This window comes from Parasteatoda tepidariorum, chromosome 2 (genome assembly GCF_043381705.1).
Source record: "Parasteatoda tepidariorum isolate YZ-2023 chromosome 2, CAS_Ptep_4.0, whole genome shotgun sequence".
NCBI lineage: Eukaryota > Metazoa > Arthropoda > Arachnida > Araneae > Theridiidae > Parasteatoda > Parasteatoda tepidariorum.
In genome coordinates this window covers 41,289,038-41,315,382 of record NC_092205.1, presented here as the reverse complement: position 1 = coordinate 41,315,382, position 26,345 = coordinate 41,289,038, and the positions used below count along the sequence as shown (strand labels likewise).

General features: G+C 25.3%; 1 protein-coding gene across 1 annotated transcript in view; it reads right to left on the bottom strand.

Moving 5' to 3' along the window:
• LOC107442821 (UNC-79 domain-containing protein) overlaps positions 1-26,345 on the bottom strand; it is a 72,734-nt gene that overhangs the window by 44,948 nt on the left and 1,441 nt on the right. Inside the window, exons 3-15 of the mRNA XM_043042321.2 lie at positions 25,542-25,662; positions 23,754-23,914; positions 22,323-22,493; positions 22,159-22,248; positions 20,712-20,767; positions 19,255-19,369; positions 13,046-13,153; positions 8,129-8,184; positions 5,907-6,068; positions 3,940-4,151; positions 1,830-2,004; positions 555-621; positions 178-215 (exon numbers count right to left, since the gene is read on the bottom strand). Coding sequence (XP_042898255.1) covers positions 178-215; positions 555-621; positions 1,830-2,004; positions 3,940-4,151; positions 5,907-6,068; positions 8,129-8,184; positions 13,046-13,153; positions 19,255-19,369; positions 20,712-20,767; positions 22,159-22,248; positions 22,323-22,493; positions 23,754-23,914; positions 25,542-25,662 — 1,532 coding nt within the window. The remainder of the gene's footprint in view (positions 1-177; positions 216-554; positions 622-1,829; positions 2,005-3,939; positions 4,152-5,906; positions 6,069-8,128; positions 8,185-13,045; positions 13,154-19,254; positions 19,370-20,711; positions 20,768-22,158; positions 22,249-22,322; positions 22,494-23,753; positions 23,915-25,541; positions 25,663-26,345) is intronic.

The window sequence follows — 26,345 nt, the reverse complement described above, 5'->3', positions numbered from 1 at the left end:
AATCATTCCGTATCAAATGTAAATAATAAAATCCATAAAATGTCTAAAATAAAATCCATAAAATAATAGCATGCATATTAACTCAATGAGGAAGTTTTTATTTCTTCATAAATACAGTGCCTATAATTAAAACAAATTGTACTAAAAATGTATGCATGAGTAGTAAATTAATATTACCTCGCCTTTCAAATGTTCTAAAGCATTTCCTGCTTGACCTAAAATAAGAGTTTTAGATAAAAAAGAAAAACCTAAGATTAGATAATATTATAAAATATAAGACATATTCCATACAACTTAGTGACAAAAAGATAGAGTAAATATTTACAAATTATACCAATAAGATTTAGTTTCTATTAGCAGTTTGAAAACAGTGATGAATTAGAGATTTGATATAGCAATTTTTCATTATCTCATATACAAAATTATATTGCACCAAATGATTTCTAATAATTATTTATTCAACTAAGCAATAGTTCTACAAAAAATAATTATAAAGTTAGGCAAAATAAGGCTGTGTAAAACAAATATTACAAAACAATTAAAACAATTATTACCATCTGGTAAGCAGGCTGTGTAATGAAACCACTGAAAGAGTATACTAAGCAGCCGACCTAAGGATTCCTGAAAGTCAAAATATAAATTACAATTAAAAAATTTAAACTATTAATATAATAAATGTAAAAGACTGTTTCTAAGTTATGCAATTATTGATAACACTGATAATAGATTTGCTAGCATCTAAAGACGGATTGATTACTGGTAAATTTCTCCCTCCAAATGTAAAAGCTACGATACAGCCTATGGATCAAGGTGTAATTTCAGCAATGAAACAGCACTACAGATCTGAACTTTTAAAAAATTTGATTCATGAAGACATAACACTACCAAATTTTTGGAAGCAATATTCGTTATTGGATGCAGTATAAGGAATATCAGCAGCAAGGTCAAAGGTAAAATCGTCTACGTTATCACGATCATGGAGAAAGAGCATACCGCTTGATGAACAATCTTCTTTAGATATTCAAGAAGAATATGATAACAGTAATCTTGAACAAGCGAAAGAAATCGTAGGTTTCGAAATTCCTGATGAAGAAAATTTAGAAGATTGCTTTCAAAGTGATGCACGTGGGCCGGGCTTCCAGTATTTGATGGATGAAGACATTGTTACTAACTGTGTTGTTAAATCAAATATTGATGATAGTACTGATGCAGAAGCTGTAGTAAATGAGGGAAATACAATTTCTCATTCTGCTGCTCTACAATCTGTGGAAACTTTATCAGAATATATGTAAAAACGAGGATTTGATTATGATGACATTACTGCGGTTCGTAAAATGTGTGTTAATATATGGCAAGAGATAAACAAACTACAGAAACTACAATAGAAATTATCACATTTGTAATCATTACATAAATTACTAAACTAAATGATAAATCAAAAGCTATAATTGCAGATTAATATTGAACACATACCAACAAATAAAATATTAATTTTACAAAAAAATCATATTATTATATTTTAAGACCAAATAAGACAAGTTTGATCTAATATTTAAAATGTATAAATTTTTAAAAAAAATTTCGTAAAGGTATTTTTAAATAAAATTGAACAATATTTTCTAAGGAAGTTCCAAAGATAAACAAAGCCTAGTCAAAATAAATCAAAATCCTGATAAATACAATACATAAATATCTTTAGTAATTTTCCTTATCTTTAAAATATTAACTATTTTAGAGAATCTTATTATACTTTCAGAGTTAGTTTTACATTAGTTTATGAGAAAAAGTATAGAAAGAATGAATGAAAATAAAAGAGCATTGGTACTTACATCTGGGGTATTTTCAGTCGGGGAACATAAACCAACCATTAACCAGATTCCGTAACGACTCAACAGTTGTTTCTCTCGAACGACAGACATTTCACTGTTTTCTTCTCTATCATCAGAACCATTTGAGGATTCTTGCACATGCTTATCATTTAGAGGTTCGGCTTCATGCAATAAACTGAAAAAAGGCATTTTTTTAGAAATTACAAAGTTTATAATTAATTGATTTATTTAAACAAAATTTAATACCCAGGTAATTGTTCCATTTATACATTACTTTTGGGGAAGATTGATATAGCTATGAAAGATTGACAATACTTATCGCAAAAGTTTCAAAAATAATATTAAACACTTTTGTTTGTATCTTTGATAAAAGTTAAATACAGTGGAGCATCATTTATACGACGTTTACATTTATACAACGTTTTAGTGTGGTCCCAATTCATTCCTATTCATTTTAATGTAAAAATATATCGTTTATGCGACGCACAGAATCGGTTATATGTCGGCTTTTAGATTTTGTTTATGTTTATTTTACTTTTATTCTTCACACTAAACACGGGTCTTTTCTATGATTTAATGCCGGATCGGACATTAGCTTATAAAGGCAAAAAATGTAAAGGAGGCATAAAAGAAAAGATCGCCTTACTGTGCTGCTTTCTGTAAACTCTGATGGAAGTGAAAAGAACACTCCTTTAGTGGTAGGAAAATCAAAACATCCCAGATGTCTAAAGCATATAAAAATGCTTCCGCTGAATTATGACGCCAATAAGAATGCGTGGAAGACGACCAAAATTTTTACTAGCTATCTGAAAAAACTAGAGAATGCTATGCTGAGGCAAAAACTAAAAATTTTGCTATTTATCGACCAATGTCCCACCGGATACTAATTTTTTGGAAAATGTAAAAGTTCACTTTTTCCTGCAAACTGCACAAGTGTGCTTCAGCCATTAGATTTGACCGTGATTAGGAATCTAAAATTGCAGTATGGAGAGCAGTTAGTTGAACTACTCTCCATATATCCTCACTATTCGAAGCATTGCAATGCCTAATCGCAAGGAAATAAGTGTTCTCCAAACAATGAATATGATTTCGTTGGCATGGTCTCAGGTAACAAAGACAACAATAAAGCTCAACGTCAATCCTCACATCAAACAACCGTAAATAATTTTTTCTGTAAACGTAACGTGAAATGATTAAAGTGAAAAAAAAACAAATTTGGAGTATTCAAAAAAAATAAATTAAATAATAATTAATAAATAAAATAAATGTAACGTACATTCAAATTGCTTACTGTAATTTTTCTTTTTTTTATGGTTATTTGTTTGTTTTGCTTTTTCTAATTTAGAAATTTATGTAAATCAACACGTTAAACATTAAAATTAACTGAAAACAGAGTTAGTTACTAGTTTTGAAAGGAAAAATCGATTATACGACGTTATCGTTTAGACGACGTTTTTCAGTTGTCCCTTCGGCGTCATATAAACGATGCTCCACTGTATTTATATTTTTGAGATACTAGGAGGTTTTCATCCATCGTAAGTTTATTTTTAAGAATGAACTAATTTGTATATTCACTAACATGAATGAACTGATTTGCTGTGAAACTGGTGAATGAAATGATGAAGTGAATGAACTGATTTGCATATTAGCTAATTTTTTTCATAAAATATGTCAAAGAAAAATGGCTTTAACTCATTTATTAATATCTAGTGTAAAAATCAACTTTATAATCCAAGGAACTGGATTGTAAGATGGTTATTTGGCATAACTTTTTCTTGTTTAGGCCTTTACAGGTATTCCAATAAAGCAAACCAGTCCATTTTTTAAGCAGTCTGAACAACCCAATTGTACAACAAGGTGCAAAGGCTTTCACTTCTAGGAATATTTTGCTACAGAGCAGTTCAAGTATCATATAAATTCAATGCAAAATTTTATTTATCTCCTTTGTCTAATTTCAGGATTGAAGAAATCAATGATTTGAACCTCAAACGACCAAATATTCGTAAAAGAAAAACATTGAGTTTAAAAGAAGTATAAAACATTGGACATTTAATAAAATATAATAGTTGGACATTATATAATTGCTAGAGAGATATTTCTCAGATATTACCTCACGATGGCTTCAACCATGTATGATTGAGTTTCAAGATCCATACTCCAAGGTGATGGTATGGTTGTGTGAAGCATATGTTCATCTCCCCATTGCTGTTCATGGCCAATGATACACTCTGCACAGTATCTAATTGGACGGTGACCATTTCTGTTTGCACATTCGATTGAAAAACAAGTAGCAACAGCAGATTTTTCAGTTGCACTGCAGTCCTAAATAAGAAACATTTTATGTCATAATGTTTCTTATTATTATTTATAACAGCAACCAGCTTATATATTTCAATTATTATTATATTTATTTCTAATATATTAGTTCAAATTGTGCTTGATTTGTTAATATAATAGTTAAATCAGCTAATATAATAGTTACATCACATTTGTGCCTGATTTGGTGATTTATTTAATCAATAGGCGCAAAATGTGATTTACGTTGATTATGATTTTATATCCAATACAAAGAAATCTCTTGTTTCATCAAATCGAACATGTACATAATCATTTAAATAAGTAAGTAAAACATTTCCACTTTATTTCTAATACATCTCCTTTTTTCTATTGTTCAAAAAAATTATTATCATCCAACTAAAAATTCTAATCATTAAAAAAAATACAGTCAAGTAAAAATATAACATGCTTGAATAAGAATAAATCACAGATAGACTTTTTTAATTTTCACTTGAAATGTACTTAATGTCCAATGCTTCAATGTTGCAGTAAAGCGTCAATTGTCTAAATTTTCTGTAATCACTTTGAAAAATTTAATAAAGCGTAACTATAGAATTTTGAAACATCGCACAGTGCTAGTAATTTAGATTCAGAAATTGATTGTAGCAATACAAAAAAAAAAAAAAAAATGCTAAAAAAAATTTTTTTTCTTCCAGAATTCGTTACATTATTAGGTAATAAGACATTTTTGCTCCTTCTACTTTAAGAAATAACTTATTTCTTTAATTTTCAATTATACAGATACTTATAACTGAATCTTATGTAGTTCTAATAACTAAAATTCTAATGTGCTTTATAGGCTTGATATATTTCAATGAAATGAAGTTTTTTCACCCTTCCTATCTTGAAATTCTACTTTTCCCAGGAAACTTCTTCAACTTGATAAAGTATTTCTTTATTAAATACTGTATTTTTATAAAACATATAAAAGTAATAAATTTAAGAAATGATAGAGAAGATACAACAAAGTTAGATGCATTACTATTTCTAATTGGAAGAATTTGTGTGAGATACAAACAAGGGAGATACATAAGGTAAATACATGTTGGGGACTTGTATAATTTTCAATGCTAATGCAATTGATTCAATGAAATTTCCACAACTTGATACCAGAAGCTTTACAGACATTAGAATTTTTCCGATTTAAAAATTCTTTATTTGTTTACATTTTCATTGAGCATTTTTAATTTATAAAATTATATCTAAATATTTAGAAATTAAGACCAATATACTAAAAGAAAAACTAATAAAAGAGCAATTATAATTGATAATTTATGATTAGTAGCTTCAACCTTTTTTTAAACTTTTATTTTAAATGTATCACTGATAGTAAAAAAAATTAGACAGGTGGGATCATTTACATTTGTAAATGACTTACATGTGAAAAAAAACTTGATTTTAACTAATTACAAATAAACTAATGTTGAATTTATTTATTTAATTACAGTAAAAATCATTTTCAAGCATAGTTTTTTTTGGAGGGGGGGGAGATAATATTAACTGCCAGTCTGCTGTTTACTTTCAGAAATAAGTGTGAATTACACTTTCTAAAATAAGTGTGATTGAAATTTGAAAGTAAAAAACAAAGATAATTAAATGGTTCTATCTACTGCTTAAACTGAATTCCTCAAAAACAAAAAAATGCAGTTTTAATTCGAACAGAATGATATTAAACAATTTGATTAAAATAACTAAAAGCATCAAACAGAATATTTATCTTTTACACCATAATAAACTCACTGGATCTTCACAGGTAACTGACACTTTATCCATTGGCAAAAGAATATCAACTAAATTCTCAGATCCATGTAATGATTCAACTTCTTTGGCACATTCTTCACACAAATAAAGAGGTGGAGGGTGCTCGCCTGAGGCAATAGCAACTGAATGCTCAAAGCACATCTATAAATAGTTTAATTGTACATATTTTGAAATTGAACAATTTATTTGCAAAATTCATTCATTAACTCAACACATTCTAAATAATTTTCACAGTTCATAATTAATATTTTAACAAATAAATTTAGTTGATACTTATCCATTAAAAGGGGCAGTGAAAGTTCAACAAAATTCATACAATTATTGATGCCTGTTCTGCTTAATTAATTGTGGTTATAGGTACTAATGGCATAGAGTAAATAGTTATTAATTATGTGTTGTAGTAATAGGTACTTAATTTTACGATAATATAGGTACATAATATTGGTGCTATGGTAATAGGTTTTTACTACCGCTAACGGATAAGTACAACTTATTTTGCTACACAAGTTTTTTCTCATAAGATTATACAACTAATTATAAGATTAATCAGAGCCAAAATGATTTTTATGAAAATCAGGTAAAAGTCTATTTTGTGCTGTCTGTAAAATAAAGAATCTCTCATTGAAATTCATAAAGTAACCTAAATTGCTTTTATAATTACACATTCCAGAATAAAGTATGGAAAATATCTTAGTTGTCCACAAACTTATTATAATTTTTATTGCAACCCCAAAAGAGAACATAATAAAATTATAATCAAAATAATTTTTTTATGTGTACCATCATAACAATAAAAGCTATTATTATGATGGTATACATAAAGTGTGAAGTAAACATCTATTACTATAGTCTTTGAAAGCTTCTTTCAAAGTCATATGAGCTAGATTCGATAAGATTCATTTCACATTTAAGTGAATTTTATGAAGGAAAAAAAGTAATGTGAGCATAAAAGATACCATGCATTATGAAATTATTTTTATTTGAAAACATATCACTGACTTTTATGAAGCTTGTTCCCATGTTTTCCATGTGTAATTTAGTCACCTCTTAGTTTCCTAATGCCTAATTAAACAAAAATAGAGAAAAATTTACTTATATGTTACTTATGTGGTGTTTTGAAGAACTGAAGGTTTCTTTCTATAGTGAAGCTTTAATTTATGCAAAATACATTTTATGTGTGATAAAATCTTTAAGATTTTTAAAATTATTATTAAAGTCTATAATAATTTATCCAATAATTTGAGAATTTCAAAAAAATTGAATGGATAGGGTATACTTTGTGCTACGGAGAATAAAAAGAACCAAAACTTGAAAAAAGCACAAATAAAGTACAGAAATGGACATATAATAGCTTGAGATCTCTAAAAAGGAATCTACCTCAGCATCTTGATAAGAGAGTATGGTTCTTATTTAGAGAGCCCAAACTATAGTATGCCAATTTCTGTACTATATTTGTGCTTTTTTCACATTGTTTTCACTTCAATTTCATGATTGTTTCTTCAATTGATGTGAATTACTTTAAATGACTTTTTTCAGTTTCCTGAACATTAAGTATTAAAATTTTTAGTAATTTCTCAAACAAAAATAAAATAAGTTTTAATTTTGCATAATTTAGTCCAAAAAAAATTTACTAGTGAGTTTAACCTTTTTGCTTTATCCTTTTATTTATTTCCTCAAATAAAGAAAATTGAAAAATTTAATTTTGAATAGTTTATAAATTTATTACGTGATTTATATTACCTTGATCATACATTTGAAACCATTTAGATTTAAGTATGGGTTCTGCAGTACAATATTTGATTAACATTTCTTTCCATGATGTTATATACAAACCACATTCATAGATAATATTAAAAAAATATATACTTTTGTGTTATATTCCAATTTTAGATAATGCAATTTTATCAATGTTAAACTAGTACATTTGCTAAACAAAAAAAGGAGAAACCTTTATATAAATATTAAAATTATTCACAATATATTTTGTATACAATTAAAAAAATTAATATATGTTTGAAATCAAATATTCTTTTAACAATAATATGTACAGAGCTCTTTAAAAAACACTAAGGGACAGCTTAAAAGCAAACATACTTGAGCTTTAAAATTATATACATAAACAAAAGAAATTAACATGTAACAAAAATATGCAATTGAATTAATATCAAATTATTAAAGCCATTGATCAATTTAATTAATACCTTTACAGCTTCATTCCCACAACAACCTTCTTTTTGGCATAGCTGTGCCTTCCATCCTTACAAAAAAAGTTGCAGCATTTATAAAATATTTAGATACAGTCTTAGACTAATAAAACTTTATGTTTAATTAAAATTATAAAATATAAATAAATGAAAGGGAACCTCTTATAGTAAAAATATACACTAGCAATCATATATAGAATAAAATAACTCCTTTTTTAAGGATTTCGTCAAATAAAAACAGAACAAAAAATTATCAACATATATTTAACTTTAATTTTTAGAAATTCCTTAGCCTACCCCTATTTGCTATATGATTTGTTCTCTTGTTAAGATAAAATAAAAATTTGAAGAACACATTGTAATCATAAAAAGATAATAATTTGTTCTATAATATGAATTAACAAAATATTTAAAGAACATATTGAAATTATATTTCGATAAAAAAAGAAATTATAAAAAAAAAATTATTTGATTTATGAAATATCTTAAAAGTTCCTAAAAGAAATTTTTATAAAAACTAAGCTTTAAAATGATGTTAAAATTTAAAAGAATTAAAAAAAATATCTGCCTAAAATTTATAAAGAGGCAAAAAAGAGTTATTTTATATTTAACCCTTTAATTGTTAAGAATTAGTATAGCAGAGGTGCAATCAAATGCAGGGTTTTTTAGAGTTAAAACCTTACACCTTAGTGGGAAAGACTGAGTAAATTATTTTTAAATTGCAACCAGTTTATGTAGCAGAAAAGCATATACGTTTTACAGTACAGTGTCTTCAGACTTAACAATTAAAGTGCTAAAATGCCATATATTTTCATATAAAAAATCAAGATAACAATAATGTATGATCATTATTAGAATATGAGCAGCAAACAAACAATAATATCACAATTTCATACAATATATAAAATATTTCAACTGACTGAGCATTTGCAATGCCTAAATAAATCCTATTCCCAGTTTTTTTTCTTGCCAAAAAAGCTGATGTCTCCTTGTTATTCAACTTAAAATTTGGGTATTAAAAAGAAATTTCTGCACCAACTTGCCGAAATGCAAAATGCTTAGTCGTTAAAATACAGAAAAATGGAAAGTTATGCAATTTTAATAAGTAAAACAGCCCAACTATTCTAAAAATCCATGCACCATTGTCACTAAAGCAAAACAATATATAAATAGCTGCAATCCACAGCACATAAAACTGAAAGCAAAAAGCACTTAATATGTAAAAAGCTATAAAAAATTAGCAATACATACAAACAATAAGATGCATAAATTATTTGGGTGCAAGCGATAATTGTATATAATGAATCAGAAAATCTTTTTTATAAAATGTAGAAATAATAAAATGCCAAAATTGTTTTAGTTACAGTTCTTGTAAGAATTTATTGTCATAAAAATATGTAATCAAGGTTTTTTCCAGATTTACATATGCAATACGTTCAATAACAGATTTTAATTGTATAATTTTTGCATGTTTTTCCTTAAAACACGTTTCTCGAAACTTCAAAACGTAAATATTAAAAATCAAATGTGTGCATGTTTATAAAGTCCTTATCTGATTACAAATGTTCAAATATGAAATTAAATTAAGATTAAATTTTACAAAGTGATTATAATGTTAAAATAGTGAGAAAGCTAAAGTTCAATGGTTTAGTTATTGACTTAAAACGCAAAGCAATTATTTTATCTTTTTTTCCCCCTTCTTTTCTAAATTGAAGCCAAGATTTTATATTTAGGTTAACAAGCTTGCCACAAATTTTATTATTTATTTATTTATTTCCTAATAATTTGAAATCAAATTTATTTCTTTTTAGCAGTTCAAAAATCATCTTATATGGGTTTTTTTAAAAATATTTTAACTGGTTTTCAAAAGGATTACAGCAATTGCTGAAACATATGAATAATATTAAATGGAGTATGAAGGCTGAAGATAAAAATTAAATTAAATAATCTTCAATATCATAATAATAGTTCAAACTATTTAAAAATAAGGTGAGATTTTTTTATAGTACATTCTAAATGATTCAAGGAATTTATATTCATTAAACATGCCTGAATATGTTTAGAAATATGCTTCAGTTTTAAAAAGATATAAAAACAAAGTGTTCTTTAATAACTGCCATCGTACATATTTTAGAATCTTTGTTAAAAATAAAGTTTAAAAAAAGGTATACAGATTAGGCATTGCAAGTTATATTTAAGCAAGGAATTCCGAGGAAATTGGTGGAACTGCTAAAAGGAAAAATATAAAATTTAAAACACAAAATGAGACTGATAACTTCCAATATGTAAAATAGCATGGGTTTTATGATCAAAATTAAAAATGATGTTACGTAAACAAAAACTAGTTTTGTTAACAAAATTATTGATATTAAACAAATATAAAAATTTTACAAACTTATTGAAAAAATACTCAATTTGACACATTAAGAAGAAATAATCAAAAAGCAATTTTCGGTGAAAACACAACGTTTATTGGCTTTCTGAAATTAAATAAAACAGTTTACTTTCTCTAAAATAACCTAGCAATTAGATATGAAGATGCAATTTTTAAAGTATAATTTAATAGAAACTATTTATGCTATAAATGTTTATCAACAATAATGCAAAAAATATTTTTGACAGCTGCATATGTCATGGAACTTTCTTCAATAGCAACTATACAAACAAAAACTCTTATAATATTGATGTGGTTCCTATCAGCTTGCTACTTTTCATTATATTTATTATAAACCAAAATGCATTTAATAACATAGTTCAATCAGCCATCACACTCCATTTATTATTTAAAAACGATAACAAATACTACCTAATGAGAATCATACAGACTGATAACACAGACATTTAGAAATTTAAAATTAAAGCAGTTCAGAAAACAATAAGTTTTTATAATTTTTAAACAACTTTCTGATAGAGAATCTTAAGAAATTATATATAAATTACAAAATAATCCAAAAAATTATACTTAATAAATTTTCTAAGATAAATGTTTTATTTATGGCATTAAAACAAGCAGCAGAAAACTAAATCATTCTAGAGAATATTTTTTGAGAAGCTAATTGTAAAGATTAATCAGATTTAGAGTAGAGTCCCAATAATCCAAGTTCTTTTTAATTAGTATTGTTACTTTTGAATGTTCTAAAAGAAACAGCTAGAACGTTTATACCAGATTTGTGATTCAAATGTTTGATAACAATCAATCATCCAATATTATACAATTTAATTTGTAAGAATACATAAGAGTAAAAAATGCCATTGCTCAAAAGTATTATTTGTAAATTACATGAACATAAAATATTTCATTCAAAAAAGATTGTTTAAGAATCACATGAATCATAAATATACAATGTTTTGTTGTGTATAATGATCATGTAATAGGGGGCCAAAGAAATGACGAAACAGCTATTAAGTCTACAATTCATGTGATGGTAATGTCATTGGATTAAAATAATGTAGAGTATGATGGTCCAACAGCTGAAAATGGCTACACTGTGCCAGATTTAAATGATAACACATACTGAATGTAAGGTAATCAAATGGCGTTATAGACTAAGTCTAACAGAAAAACAAAAAGAAAGAAATAGAAAAGAAGTAAAAATTAATAGCAAATTAAGAATTTAAGAACCTGTAAAAGGTTACTTGACAGACTATATGGCAACAAATAGAAAAAATCCAAAATTTTACTAACTTTATTATGTTATATCACACTTCCTAACTTCTTCCAACAGGTACATCAGAAAGCTATTGAATTTACTTGTATGTGCTGTTAGTATAAGAAAAATCCCATAACTCTAGTTTTTGTTAACCTGAGTTGGCTATGGCCCCTATTAATTGAAATTATCAGGACTCTACTTTATAAATAAGACTATCAATAGCAAGAAAATGGCTAAGTTATGCTTTGCACAAAAATCTTACTTGTTAATTCTTTTCCTTTTTAGAAAAAACCACAACTTGATTAAAAAAATATGAATATCTATAATGAAGTTTGTATCAAAATATTTGATCTGAACACAAAATAATTATATGTATATTTTATAAGAAATGCTCAAACATTTCAAAACTGAGTAAGATATTAAAAAAAAGAAATATTAGGCTAATTTTTAAAAAAAAATTTACAAAATAGTTTAAATGTATAAAAAAAATCAAAAAATTAGATCTCACAATTGCATATTTAAAAGACTTTAAATCAAGGCTACAGTAAATAGTTCAAACATGTAATCATCTTGATCTTTAAGAAAGAATTATAATTATCATCATTATTATTATTGCTAATTTGCATGTAACTTGTAAATAAAAGCCTGGTGAGATTCTCTATCAGATCATCCTGCCATTATCAGTTAAAAATTTTTTAAATTTCTTATAATTGAATAAATTTTATTTTATATTAATAAAAAATATAGTAATACATATCCAAAAAATAAAACGATTTTTATTTGTAAATCTGTTAAGCAGCCCAGAATTGTATACAAAATTACAAATNATATATATGCCTATAGTCAAGATTAAATTTAATATTTACATTTACTACAGAAATCATAAACAATTATTCTTTGCTCCTCCCTCCTCTACATTATGCTTTTTTTAAAAAAAGGTTTAACTACTTAGATCAAATGCTAGCCAGAACTGCACATGTAGTTGAATTTGATTTAAATTTTTAAATGCTATCATTAACTTAACTGTTAAATTACAACTTTGTTCAGACATTTGTGCTCATAATTGTATGTGTTTGGAAGAAATAATTAAAATGGCCGTAGTGAGAAAAGTTTGTGTACCAGAAAGTGAAGTGCAAGCAAAAAGCAGGTAAAGAAAAAAACAACAGACAGCCAGAAAGAAAGAAAGAAAGAAAGAGTGGAGAAAGAAACAGAGAGAGAAGAAGAAGAAAGAAAGAAAAGAGAGAAAGACAGAAGAAGTCCTTACCAGCATGGCCTGATCCTTGAGGCATAAGGGAAGGTGATACAGAAGATGGAGAGAAAGTGGGAAAGAGAACAAGACAGGTGAGGGTGCAGAGAGAGTCTAGGAGCCACCCTACCGGGAACAACATGAAAAAAGGAGAGACATACACAGTTCAGTGCCTCAAGTCAAGTTATGCAGAGATTCAACAAGCTTCAGCTCACAACAATATTGATTACATCATAACAAACAAATACAGCTAAGTATACAAATGTCACAGTAGCCAAAGAAAAAGGGGAGGAACCACCCACAACTCTTGGGAAAAAGGGAATCTTGTTTCATCATAATGTGATACTGTGTATGAAAGAATATTATATTAACATTTATGATGTTATAAATGAAAAGTAAGGTTTACATTCACACAATAAAAAATTAAAACTTATTTCATTAGCTTGAAATGATTTATATTATCACTAAAAAATTATAGATCATTCAAAATAAAATATGTGAGTTAAAAGTTTAAATATATGATAATTGGCTCTTTTTTTTAAAAATTAAAATAGATTTCCCACAACTTTAATCAAACTACAATTAAGTTTAAATAATATACATAGTTGAAAAAATCGCAGTAGTATGATGGAATCATGCAACTAATTGAAATTTATGGGTAAATATATGAGGTTAAATATGGCCAGGTATGCAGAAAAGAAGGAAAATGGCTTCTCCAAAATGCATTGAACATACTGCAAAAATAAAATTACAAATTATAATAATGTTTTGGAATGCCATTTAGATAGCTCGGAGAATCTTGGAAATCTGGAATTTCGGATAGTGCAAAAACAAAGAGTTTTGATCACCCTTAGAAATAGTTATATCTCTTTTCAATGGAAAGCTAGGTTGAATTTCTATTTTCCTATAACCAAGCAAAAATGGAATTTAAGAATAATACTTATTAATAAACAACTTAATTGAACTACTCACTAAATTAGTTGATAGTAGCTTGATAGCAGTTCAGAATTGTATTTCTGAAATGATTTTCTATGTATTACTTTTAATTCTGTTTTAATGTAATGCTTCCCAAATATTTTGTAATCTAGACAATGAAATATGTAAAGCTCTCTATGGGCTAACGTTTCACAAATACTTATTGAAATTTTATCACTAGATAAATTTAGTCATAAATATATATTATAGTTATATATGTAGTAAATAGTTATCATGTAGTATATAGTTATATATGTAGTAAATTTCAATCAATTAGAATGATTTCATCACTTTGATACATTTTAAAATGATGAATGCAGATATTAACAGAACTACATATAAATTTTTAATGATAACGGGCAGTGAAAATATAACCATAAATAGAAGTATAAAAGACCTAAACAAAATAATTATGTTACCAATGTACTTTGAATCAAAGGGTAAACATCATTGTAAGAAAACTTATCACTAAAGAAGAAATATGCACCAGAGCCTCAAATCTTTACATTCCAGAAAGTGTAAACTAACTGAGATGGAAATGAAAGAAGGGGGAAACTGTCAGCTTAGATCATGTCGTAAAAAAAAAAAACACAAAATTTCTAAATATACTCTGAACTAAAATGTCCAAAATTATGTTTTGAATTACAATGAACACCACACATGTCTTAAAAGCATCCATGAACATTCTATAAAATATATATATATAAAAAAAGAGAAAATGGCAAGAGTAAAATTTTTTTACAAGGAAGCTAGTTATGAAAGAACAACTTGGTTAAAAGAAATATTATGGTACAATAAGATAAACTAATTTTTAACAATATCTTATAGGCTCAAATAATTTTTTTTCACCAAAAAGAAATATATACTATGAAATAAATATACAAAATACTTGCATTATGCATGCTTAATAAGGAATCATTGAATTTAATCATTGTAATAGAGAATCCATTTACACAGAATTTTAAAAAAGAATCATATTCAAAAGTTAGATCTATAAAGAGATCACAAAAAGACAGATGACTAGAGTTATTAAAAAGTTTCTGGTCAAGTAACATTACATTTTTTAGAAAGCTTTTAAATGCGTACAACTTAATTTTAAAACTATCCATCTAATCCTAATGAGGTTACATAAGTTTTAATGCATTCATAACAATTTAATAAAAAAAATGTAGATTTAAAAAAATTTCATAATTTTTTAAAATGCAACTATGAATGAATTCATAGTTCTGAAATATTTTTGCAATAAATTTATTTGTGGCACTTATACTTTCAGATAAATTTGATCTCTTTTCCTTCTAATATAATTTAGACACATAATTTTTTTTTAAATATTTAAACTTTAAATTAAAATACCATATTTCAGTGAACGTTGTATAAAAAAATTCACCTATGAAGTCCAAAATAAATAAAAAAAAAGAATTAAATATGACTAATAAGACTATGACTATAATGATATGAGACTATAATGACTAATACTTTAATTTTTAGGCATTTTTTAAACAGTTTAAGATAATTCATTTTATGATATCAGAATCACTATACAGTATTACACAAAATATATATATAACTTAGAATGTCTTGAAATGGAATATTTTAAAAATAAAATTCACATACTTAAAAAGGAAAAGTTAAAAAATGAAAATTATTTTTATTAACTAAGAAAAGAATGAAGTAAATCTTTTTATATTGAAATTGCATTTATGAGACTCAACATAGCAAAATAATCTAGATTTTATGGAAGTTCATTGCATTTTATGCTCATGACAAGTGTCAAAAACACACATAAGTGGCATTACCATGATTTAATGAGCACATAAAAAAACTAAAATGCAAAAATTTATCTTTGATTATTTGAATTTTTAGTATTTAATTTTAAAATTTATTTATTATAATTAATGTTAAAATAAATAAATTGAGAACAAAACTGCAATTTTAACAAAACTGCACTTGTTAAAATAAATAATTTTGCTATGAGACTCAACATAGCAAAATAATCTAGATTTTATGGAAGTTCATTGCATTTTATGCTCATGACAAGTGTCAAAAACACACATAAGTGGCATTACGATGATTTAATGAGCACATAAAAAAACTAAAATGCAAAAATTTATCTTTGATTATTTGAATTTTTAGTTTTTAATTTTAAAATTTATTTATTATAATTAATGTTAAAAAAAATTTATGAATTACAAGTTACAAATTTTATTAATGAAATGTAATTAAATATATAACGTTGAAAAACATTTCTAACTATAATACAAATAAATATTACAAATAAGCTTTTGTAAAACATTGTATTTTAGATTAATGAAAAATTTTATCTTCTGTACAAAAATGAAAATAATTAAACTTTAAAACAAGAAATTCGGCAAAACTGCACTTGTTTTTCTAATTATTTCAAAGTTGTATGATATAGACGATGAAAATTTTTTTTAAAAATAATAGTTTTTCTTAATGTACCATAGTTAAAACATGACATTTAAGTCTCTTTCATAGCATAAAATTAACCATGATAGATTAGCTTAATAAAACTAGTGCTTTCTATTTTTGGCTAACTATGATAATATACAACAAACAAAAAACTATTTTAAATTTATAAAGCAATAACAAAGAAGTGAAATAAATCAATATGGTGGGGGAAAAAGGTATATTTAAAAAAAATCATAATAAAGATAATTTTGATAGTTTAATTACAAGAGAATGAAATTATTTTTAACACTCAGGTTCTTTTCAAACAATAATTAAATAAAAATGTATTCTAAAAAAACTTGGATGTTTCAGATATTAATATTTTGATATTTTTAAAAAAGAAATCACTGATCTTCACAAAGAAAATATTAAGATATAAATTCCAATATTTTGTGCATAAAACGATACCTTTGTGTTTTAAAGAAATCATTAAACTTCACAAAATGCAAATAATTAGTTGTTTGATTTGAAACAATTATTTTCATTTAAGAATACATTAAAAAACTGAAAATAGTTCTAACTTTGTAATAGAATGAAAATGAGCTTGAAATATTTTTACGAAGAACAATTATAGATATAGATAATATATATTGATAAAACAGAATAGAAGATTTTCGTTAAAATAAGATAGATAACAGAGAAAACAAAAGCCAGACAAGTGTTAATAAAATTTGTTGATCCATAGTGACCTTACTGACTAAAAGAGAAAAATTATATTTCTGTGAAAGAATATGCAAATATTGATTATATAAACATTTTATTAAATAAAAGAAAAAATTCCAGCAGTTTTTAATTTGGAGATGAAAATAATGATAAACTGAAGTTTGCTGAACCTTCTGAATCTAATGCTTCATTTATTCAATATATTTTTACTGAAAGAGGGCATGAAAATAAAGTGCACAATACACAACACATCACAACTTGATGCAAAAGAAACACTGAACAATTCACAACACTATAATTCTACAATTTGCGTCAGGGAAATGCATAACAATAGCAAAATAATTTAGCACAATTCATATAGGGGAGCACGACTGCTATCACAAAAAGCTCAGAATATGCATACTGATGCACTCTTGTATGCTATGTCATACTATACAAGAAAATCCAAAAAAATGGCAGATCATACAAAACTAAAATTCAAAAATTATAAGGCTACTTTAAAAAATAAAAACAATTAAGCTTGAACTGCAAAATATTTCACTCAGATATCTACGAGCTGATTTCAAAATAAAAATTATTAAAAACAAGTCTCAATCTAAGAGAAATCACAAGATGTTAAATCCGAAAAAATCAACTATAAAAAATTTGAACAATATCATTATGTTATAAATATCAAATCTTATTGCAAAAATATTCATAATATTTAATAAGACAAAAATGAGAATTGGTGAAAAAATATTTTGAATAATTAAGATTAAAAGTTTTTATATGCCTTAATATCAATTTCAAATAGAATTTCCAAAACAGAAAATATTAATTAACATCAAAATTTTCAAAACAAAAATCTTGTAAAAATAGAATTGGGTGTGATCAATAGAAATATTTCATAAAACAAAATTATATTTAAAAAAAAATACAAAAAGTAAAAAAACTTTTTAATATCATGTATTTTTATACATCAATATGCTATTTTTAATCAGTTTGTAAGAAATAAAGCTCTTCTAGTTTCTTGGACATTATTTAATACTTACGTTGAAAGTTATGAAGCAACTAGTGAAATTAAATATTAAAAGACGTATTAATACCATTAATAATGGCAAATCTAAAATAATAACTACATAAATATGTAGGAAAATTTCTAAACTTTATTTTCTTTGTTTTTAAAAATTATCCTAACTCGTTTCCTAACTTTGCCTAACATTTGTTTTTAAAAATCCTAGTGTAAGGCGATTAAAACTCAACAAGAGTATCTTGGAGAAATAAAGAAGCATATTATTCAGAAACATTTGCAAGAAAAGAAACATTTGTAAATTAAAAAGTTGCACAAAATCGTTAAATTACAATTACAGTTTAACCCCCAAAGCAGAAGTTAACTGCATATTGTAAACATTTAAAAAATTTCAGCTCATTTGCTGTTAATGATTATCCCTGTGGCGCAAGAATTCATACCTTAAATAATAAACTGTCGGAAAAAAAGAACACCTAAGTCCTTTAGAAAGAATGACGTTCTCAAGAAGTAAATGCAATAGTAAAAAGATGGAATCCCAGTCTAAATATAATGAATATAAATTTATTATATTTATTGTAATTGTCAAATAAAATTAAATCTTAAAAGTATTTTATTTCAATAAATATTGCAAGAAATTATTGTTGCAAAATATCCTTAATCAGTAGTTTTAACAAACAATCTGTTACATTAAAGCAAGAAATTCAATATAAGATTTTAAAAAAATTAGTTTTACTGAATGAATAGCATTTTGAATTTACAAGATACATTGCTGATTATTTAATAGTTCAAAAGATGTGTATCAAGTAATTCCTTTTAGATATAAGAGAAATGAAATCTAGGTTATACTTGGATTATGAAATTTTAAAAAGACAAATACATAATACCTACATAAAGTAATATTTGTTACATCAAAAAACATGTTAGCTCAATTAGTCCATAATAGACACATTATAAATTTCTTTTATTAATTGTTCTTAATTTTAAAGATAAATAAATAGACATAGATAAAAGGAGAGAGTTTTAAAGAGAAGCCTTTTCGTGGAGTTTCACATACACAAACACCACACCACGACATTCAGAATTCAAATGAACCAACCATTAAGCTTATTACCAATTCCTTTCCGGTCCAAAAGCGCTGGATTAAGAGTTGGGAGGTACTGAAAGAGTAGCTCTACTGCATGGCACCGTGCCTTGGCTGTCCCGTGAGCAATGACACAAAGAAGATCCTTAAAATTATAAAGAGAATTTAAATATTATAACATAAAAAATAAAGAATTTTTAAACTATAATAAAGTCATAAAAGTACATAAAGATAAATATCATAGACAAAACCATTTTCCAGTAATGTTAAAGAAAGTAACAAAATCATCTAGCATCCTTTTATTGATGCAGTCTTCTAAAGTGTTCTTTTACCGTTGGATAACATCCAGCTAAAGCTTATCATAAATCAAGATTCATTTAAAAATTATGTTTTACTTATTTTTTTATGATTTCATAATTATATTTTAAATGTAAAAGAAATTTTCTCCTAAATTCAAGTTTAAAACAATGTTGCATAAACAATGCACCATTTTAAAAAAAAGTCTTGAAACTACAGAAGGCCTTTCATGATAATACTGCATATATATTACATATCATGATATTATTTATTACCTGGTAAAGTATTATTCTCATGTTTCATACTGATTACAATGTTAATATTGAAACTGATTAAAAACATTCCAAATACATTTTCACTGTGCAAATATTCCAATACGCAGTAAAATATCCTTTCCTTTTGTTGCAGCGATTCTCGGGAAGTTTTAAACTATAAAAATTTTTTTTAGTTAATTCAAAAATTTTTAAATTTAAGACAGTGAAAACTTTGTACAGATATAAATTTATAGTTGTCATTATAGAAGTCATTTTACCTCCTTGAAAAAAACATTCATTTAATAAATAACTTAGTCATTTATAATATTTTTAAAAAAAACTTTTATAAATAATAAAAATTTAACTTTTTAACTGGAGATGTGTGTTATTTGAAAAAATAATATTTGAAGAAAAATATTTTTAGATTTGAAGAATATATTTAATTTTAAATACTTTGAGAATTGATATGATAATTATTAAAACAGAATGACTGATTATTATTAAACACAGAATAATGAATAATTATTAAAACAGAATTTTACGTAGATATGAAGAGTACTATTTCTGAAAAAAAAATTTATGATTCTTTATAACAGGGTGTGAGATTTCCACTTCTCAGCTTGGTATTAGCGATTAAATATTTAAGATTAGCAAAATTAATAATTTAAAAAAATAGTAATATGTTGACAGAAAAATACATTATACTTTTTTAAAAATAAGATATATTTCCAGCTTTAAAAACTCAATAATGACGTGCATAGGGAAAAAAAGAATAAAAAAAAGAATCTAATAAATATGTTTCAAATTTTAGAAATGTAGGGTGAATAATTAAAAAGTAGAGTTTTTTTAAAAAGGAAACCTAAAAGATGAAATTAATACAAGATATATAATTACAAGATATGATGTAATACAAGATATATCAATCAAAATACTTACCTTAACAATATCTTTTTTTAAACTCATGAGGCATTCCAAAACTTGACAATGAAAAGCTATCACAAAATAAAAAGGTAAAAATTATTTATAAGAGTAAAGAATCAAAAGTATAGTAAGAGTAAAGAATCAAAAGTATAGTATAAATATTTATAATTTTAGCAAAATGAAATTTTCAATTAAATTTTTAATTTAAATTATCCTAAACCTAATAATGAAAATTAATAAAAGCTAGAAAAAATAATAAATATATATAATAAATATATACTTATAACAATTTAATTTTTTAAAAAATAAAAGGATATAGTTTTGGATAAAGTCTAAAACTTTCTAGTGAAATATGTGATGTAATACCAAAAAGATTACTTATTCAGAAATAAAAAATACAATACAGCTTTCAAAAAAACTAAAGGTCAATTGTTTATCTTATTTTTGTCTACATTTAAAATCTTAATAAAAGACTAAACCATAAAAGTTACTGGATTGAATTATTTTAACAAAATTTCTTTCAGTCAAAATTTATTAGTTTACTTTCCAAGCACAAAAATCAAAACATAAAAAAAGACGCACAAAAAAATCATTCAAACTAAAACACAGAAATAAAAATAAAATTTTTTTCAGCTAGAGCATGTAATTTGATACTTCTTAATTTGATACTGATAAGTTCTTTGCTGCCTTACGGACAAGGCACTTTCTTCTTACAAAGAGCAGCCTGCTTCCATACTGCCTTCAGAGCTTTCAAAATAGTGTTAGAATTTCATTTTTTTCCTTTGGCACGTGGTAAGCATCTTTTGTTAATAGCTTATGCTTGCTTGAAAGAAATGAATTTTCCTTAAAATGAAGTGAACACACTCTAAATCGAGTGTGTAAAGCTGATGTGCTGCAACAAAAATACATGTAGAGAGATTTTCTTAACTAAATGGCCAAAAATGTAGCCATATGAATGTATAAAGTGAATCATAGAAAACTTTTTTTCTTCAAATCCAAAATTTCAAGTCAATATAAAGTATGAATATATGAGTGGATTTAATATGAAATTTTTATGGAGAAATCTTCAAAGGAAGCCATTGGACTTCATTTGGCAGTCTGACCAACTATGATGGTGATGATATGCATGAATTCTGCATGCATGGATTCTCCTTTTATGAATTCTGACTCTCTCTCTTGCATGCTCCAAGAAAGGAGTTTTGTCTCAGGGTAATGCATTTAAACTTTTCATAATTATTAAGAGTTTGCTCAATATTATTAGTTAAAGTTGCATTCAGTGACCAAAGTGGCCACCTAAGGCAACTAGTTGTATAAAAATCAATTTAAAAAAATAACTATTAGGACTGTGAAATTTTTTTAATGTAAAATAAAACTAAAGATTTCGAAATATATTGCTTAAATATCCTACAAATTAAAAAACCTTAAATTAAAACTGCGTTAAAATCAAAGAAATAACTTTTACCATTACAATCCGTATATTGAAAGATAACCATTAATACAGCAGCAGTGGACATACTAGCATAACTTTCACTGTTTTCTTTTGGATCTGCTCCTACATGAAAACAAAATGTAAGAATAAATTTTAATATAAATATAATAAGATCTCTCAATTATCAGATTTCTTACTGAAAGTGAATGGGAGGAGATGGTTGCAGAGAACATCAATAATATCTTTATGGAGAGAACATGGAAAAGTGGTCATGGTTGAAGCAACTAGGTATGGAAGTGTATCCATGAGTTCATGTTCAAGAAATGGTACTAAACAGGCTAAGGTATGAAGAATGGTATATCCAAGGGCTACAAAAAATTTTAAGGGTATTAATAAATTAAATAGTAAAAAATAGAAAGGGGATAAATACGAAATTTCTAATAAAATTAAAAAAGCTAACTAATAATAGTTGATTTCTATTTAACCGAACTTTGTAAACAGAAATATTTTAACTGGATATTGAAAAAAAAAAAGATTTATTATTCTGAGAAAGACAAAAATTGCTAATAATCAACTGACAGAATGAAACTTGATTCTGAATTTAAAAAGATAAATAAAGACTTTTATCTGTTAAATAAAGATTTTTATATGTTTATTATAGCAATAGTAAACATAACAAAAACTTCATTTAATTGAAGGTATATATTTGTTTGCAGAAATATTGTTGGACACAAACACAATAAAGGGATAATTTTACATTCACATATCATATGTATATAGTTTGAGTTAATCTATTTATAATTTTTGATTTCATAAGAAATAATTTATAATTCTCAGGAAAGATGATTGTTATATAAAATCAGTTTTACAATTGTTTCATATATAAAATATAATTTATTTTACATCTACTACAAGAATATTGTTTTACAAATTTTATACAGCTGCATTTGCACTCATTTGAGTACAATGGGATTTTAAGAAATGAAATTGTCCATTAATATAACAGTTTAAAAAATTAATTTGAGAGCACAAAAAAAAACAGTACAGTATAAGGCTAAATTAACAGTTACCACAATGCGATTAAATAAAACAAATAGCAATTAAAAATTTTTGTTGAAAATGTACCCTATGTGCTTTTCCTCATTAAATTTTTTTTAATAAATATGAAATTTTTATGAATATTTTATGATAGTCTGAAAATTCTTTTTTAATGCTTTTTTTATAAAATTTTTCTTTTTTTTCATAAATAAACCTTGTAATTTAAACTATAATTTAAGAAATAGTTAAAAAGAAACATCTCACATTAATAATATCAAATTTTTTTTATCTATAAAATTTTCAATTTTTGAAAAAATGGCCACATGCTTTAAAAATGCCACAACTATTCATTGGCCAGTAGCAAAATTTCTTAATTTTGCCCTATACTCTATAGATACTAGAGCATATTGAGATTATAAGTCAATTACTACAATTTAGCAATTTAATTATAGAAACTACATTTCAATATCTTTTTTTTTCTTTGCACACATAACTCAAAGGAATTAATTTAACAAAGGTTAATTTACACGTAACGCAAATAATTAACATATTAGTCAAAATTAAAGTGAAATAAGGTTAAAAAAAAGTACCATGTGCCCCATGTTGGACCAGAGGCACAGCGTCGACTAGCTCAACAAGGGCATGATGAAGAGTTTTGTAATCTAAGCTAGGGAAAAGGGAAGTACGATATGCATCTTTCTCTGGGGACCGCAGCAGGTCAAAAGATATGCTTGGCACATCTTTTAAAACACTAAAATTGAAAAAATAGATTAGTTAAAAAAAAACATATACCACTAACTAATTTGCTTATAGCATTTAAAGTAGTGGTAGATAAAGCAACATTTAACACTGTCTCAAATTTCAACCCATTAGTTTAATTTATAGTTCATTTAATTTAGAACTGAAGTTCCCCTCTTTTCTGACAATTTTTATTTTTTGTAAGTTGCATTTTAAAAACGCATTTTACACTACATTAAAGTTTGTATACAAATTACTTTGAAATCAGTAATGTATATAAAACAAATTGTTTAGAAATTAAATGCTAAGATAAGTTAAGTTTTATTTCTGGAGCTGAATCTAAATTTTTATAACACAGAGCCAAAAAAAATCTATACTGTTAATCACCTAAACATATTTTTTTACTCAAAATAATGCAAAACCAAAGGTTAAAAATTATGTCTTGTGTGTAAACTAAAAGAAAAAGGATGTAACAAAAATTAATAACAAAACAGGATGATTAAATCTACTTAACTGTCCTAAAAGCTGTATTTACTTAAAAACCAACGTCTTACAGTAGGTCTATTATTCCCAATATAATTACTACAATAAATTATTTTCCTAATATTTGCAATTATCTCATATCTCAAGAAATGAAAAAAAAAAAATTATACTTAATTTGGCAAGTTTGGATAAACATTAGTTTAATCAGGGAATTAGTTTAACTCAAGGTATTTCAATTCAAGAAATTACCATTAAAAACAACATTTTAAAATTAAATAAATTTAAAATTTAATAAAATTAAATACACTTTAAAATTATTAAATTTTAACAAAAAGATTTAAAATTAAAAATTCTTCATAATTATTCCTAACATTGATTGGCAAGTAAACTTTGCAAACTCCTGTGCTAAAGAAAATTGGAAAAATTTATTAAACTAAAATCATAAATGAATTGATACTTTAAGAAATTACTGAGATAATTAGATGACCTGTATTACATTTAGGAAGAACGCCACTCCATTTAAAATTCCCTGATTTATTTAACGAAGGAGCTGAACTTGTGATGTCTGAGAATGTATTTAAAATTGTATCATTTAAAAATTTATTATAAAATTTATCACAAATTAGGTTTTATACTTTATCTGTTTCCTGGATACATATTAAAAACATACAGCATATTTAAGTTAGTACAAATTAAGTAAGTATTAATAAGGAAAAAAAAAATTACACAGATGAACTCCCCAAGAAATTTATAAAAATTAAGCTTCAAGGCCTTTAACTCTAATAATATCATTCTAAGCTACTAATATCATCCTTTTACCCATTCTTTTCTTATCCCAAAGAGCAAATTTTTTCCCTTGTTACTCAAGAAGGAACTTCTCTACTGAAGAGAAAATTTCACGCAAACCAGTCTAAATACAAAGCGCTTTGTTGGGTACAGAAAGCAGAAGAACAATGTAATTAAATAATAAAAATATAATGTTGTTAAACTATGTTATTTATGTCATAGTAAGTAGCACTTCAACTTTTTTTAATATTGTTAAGTTCCTTGGATTAACTTAACAATAACAATCGAATGCAAATATTAAGTTTAAGTAGTTCAAATTTATATTAAAGGCTCGTTTTATAAATCTGAAAAAAATAAATAAATAAAATAACCTCAGAAGCGTCTGGGAGAAATACTTCAGAGTGTTAGCAACATCATCCCCAGACGGCAGAGGAAGTAAGTTATGCTTGATTCTCCCACTGTAATGCTGCAAGTTGTGGATCTTTGCAGTGACTAGGGAAATAAATTTTAAAAATTAAAAAATACATTAAAAAAGCTTATTTTGAACAAGACACTACAATCAATCAATAAACTAATCAATTAATAAACTAATTTAATCAATGCAATAAACTTGTAATTAAGATAACTATTTCCTGTTCGTAATAATATAACAAAAATTATAAAAGTAAAATAAGGAATTTTATTTTACTATTAAAATTTTTAACTATGAAATTTAATCAGGAAACCAACTTTCTAAATTTGATCTTAGATTTAAATGTGTAAAATTTTTATTCAAAATATTAATTTTACAGAAATATTTTTGTAATTAATTTTAAAACCCTACTAAAATAGAGTATAATGAATGTCATTTTAATAAAAGTTTTTAACTATTCATATATAAGTGTGTAAAAATTATTTTCTAAATATAAATCTAGAGTTAAATAGGAAATTTTTCTTCATAATACGAAGTTAAAATATTTTTATGACTAATTACAAAAAAAAATTTAGATTTTTTTATAAGAGAAACTTTAAAAATGATTTAATATAAAATTTTAAAATGAATTATTAAACATAGTTAGATTGCGAAGAAAACTTAAATTAGGACACTATCCGAAGAGTCAACAAAATGATCAAACAAGAGAGTCTTTTTTATCTATGGTGGAAAATTTTTTATTTGTTGTGGTAAGAATTATTTT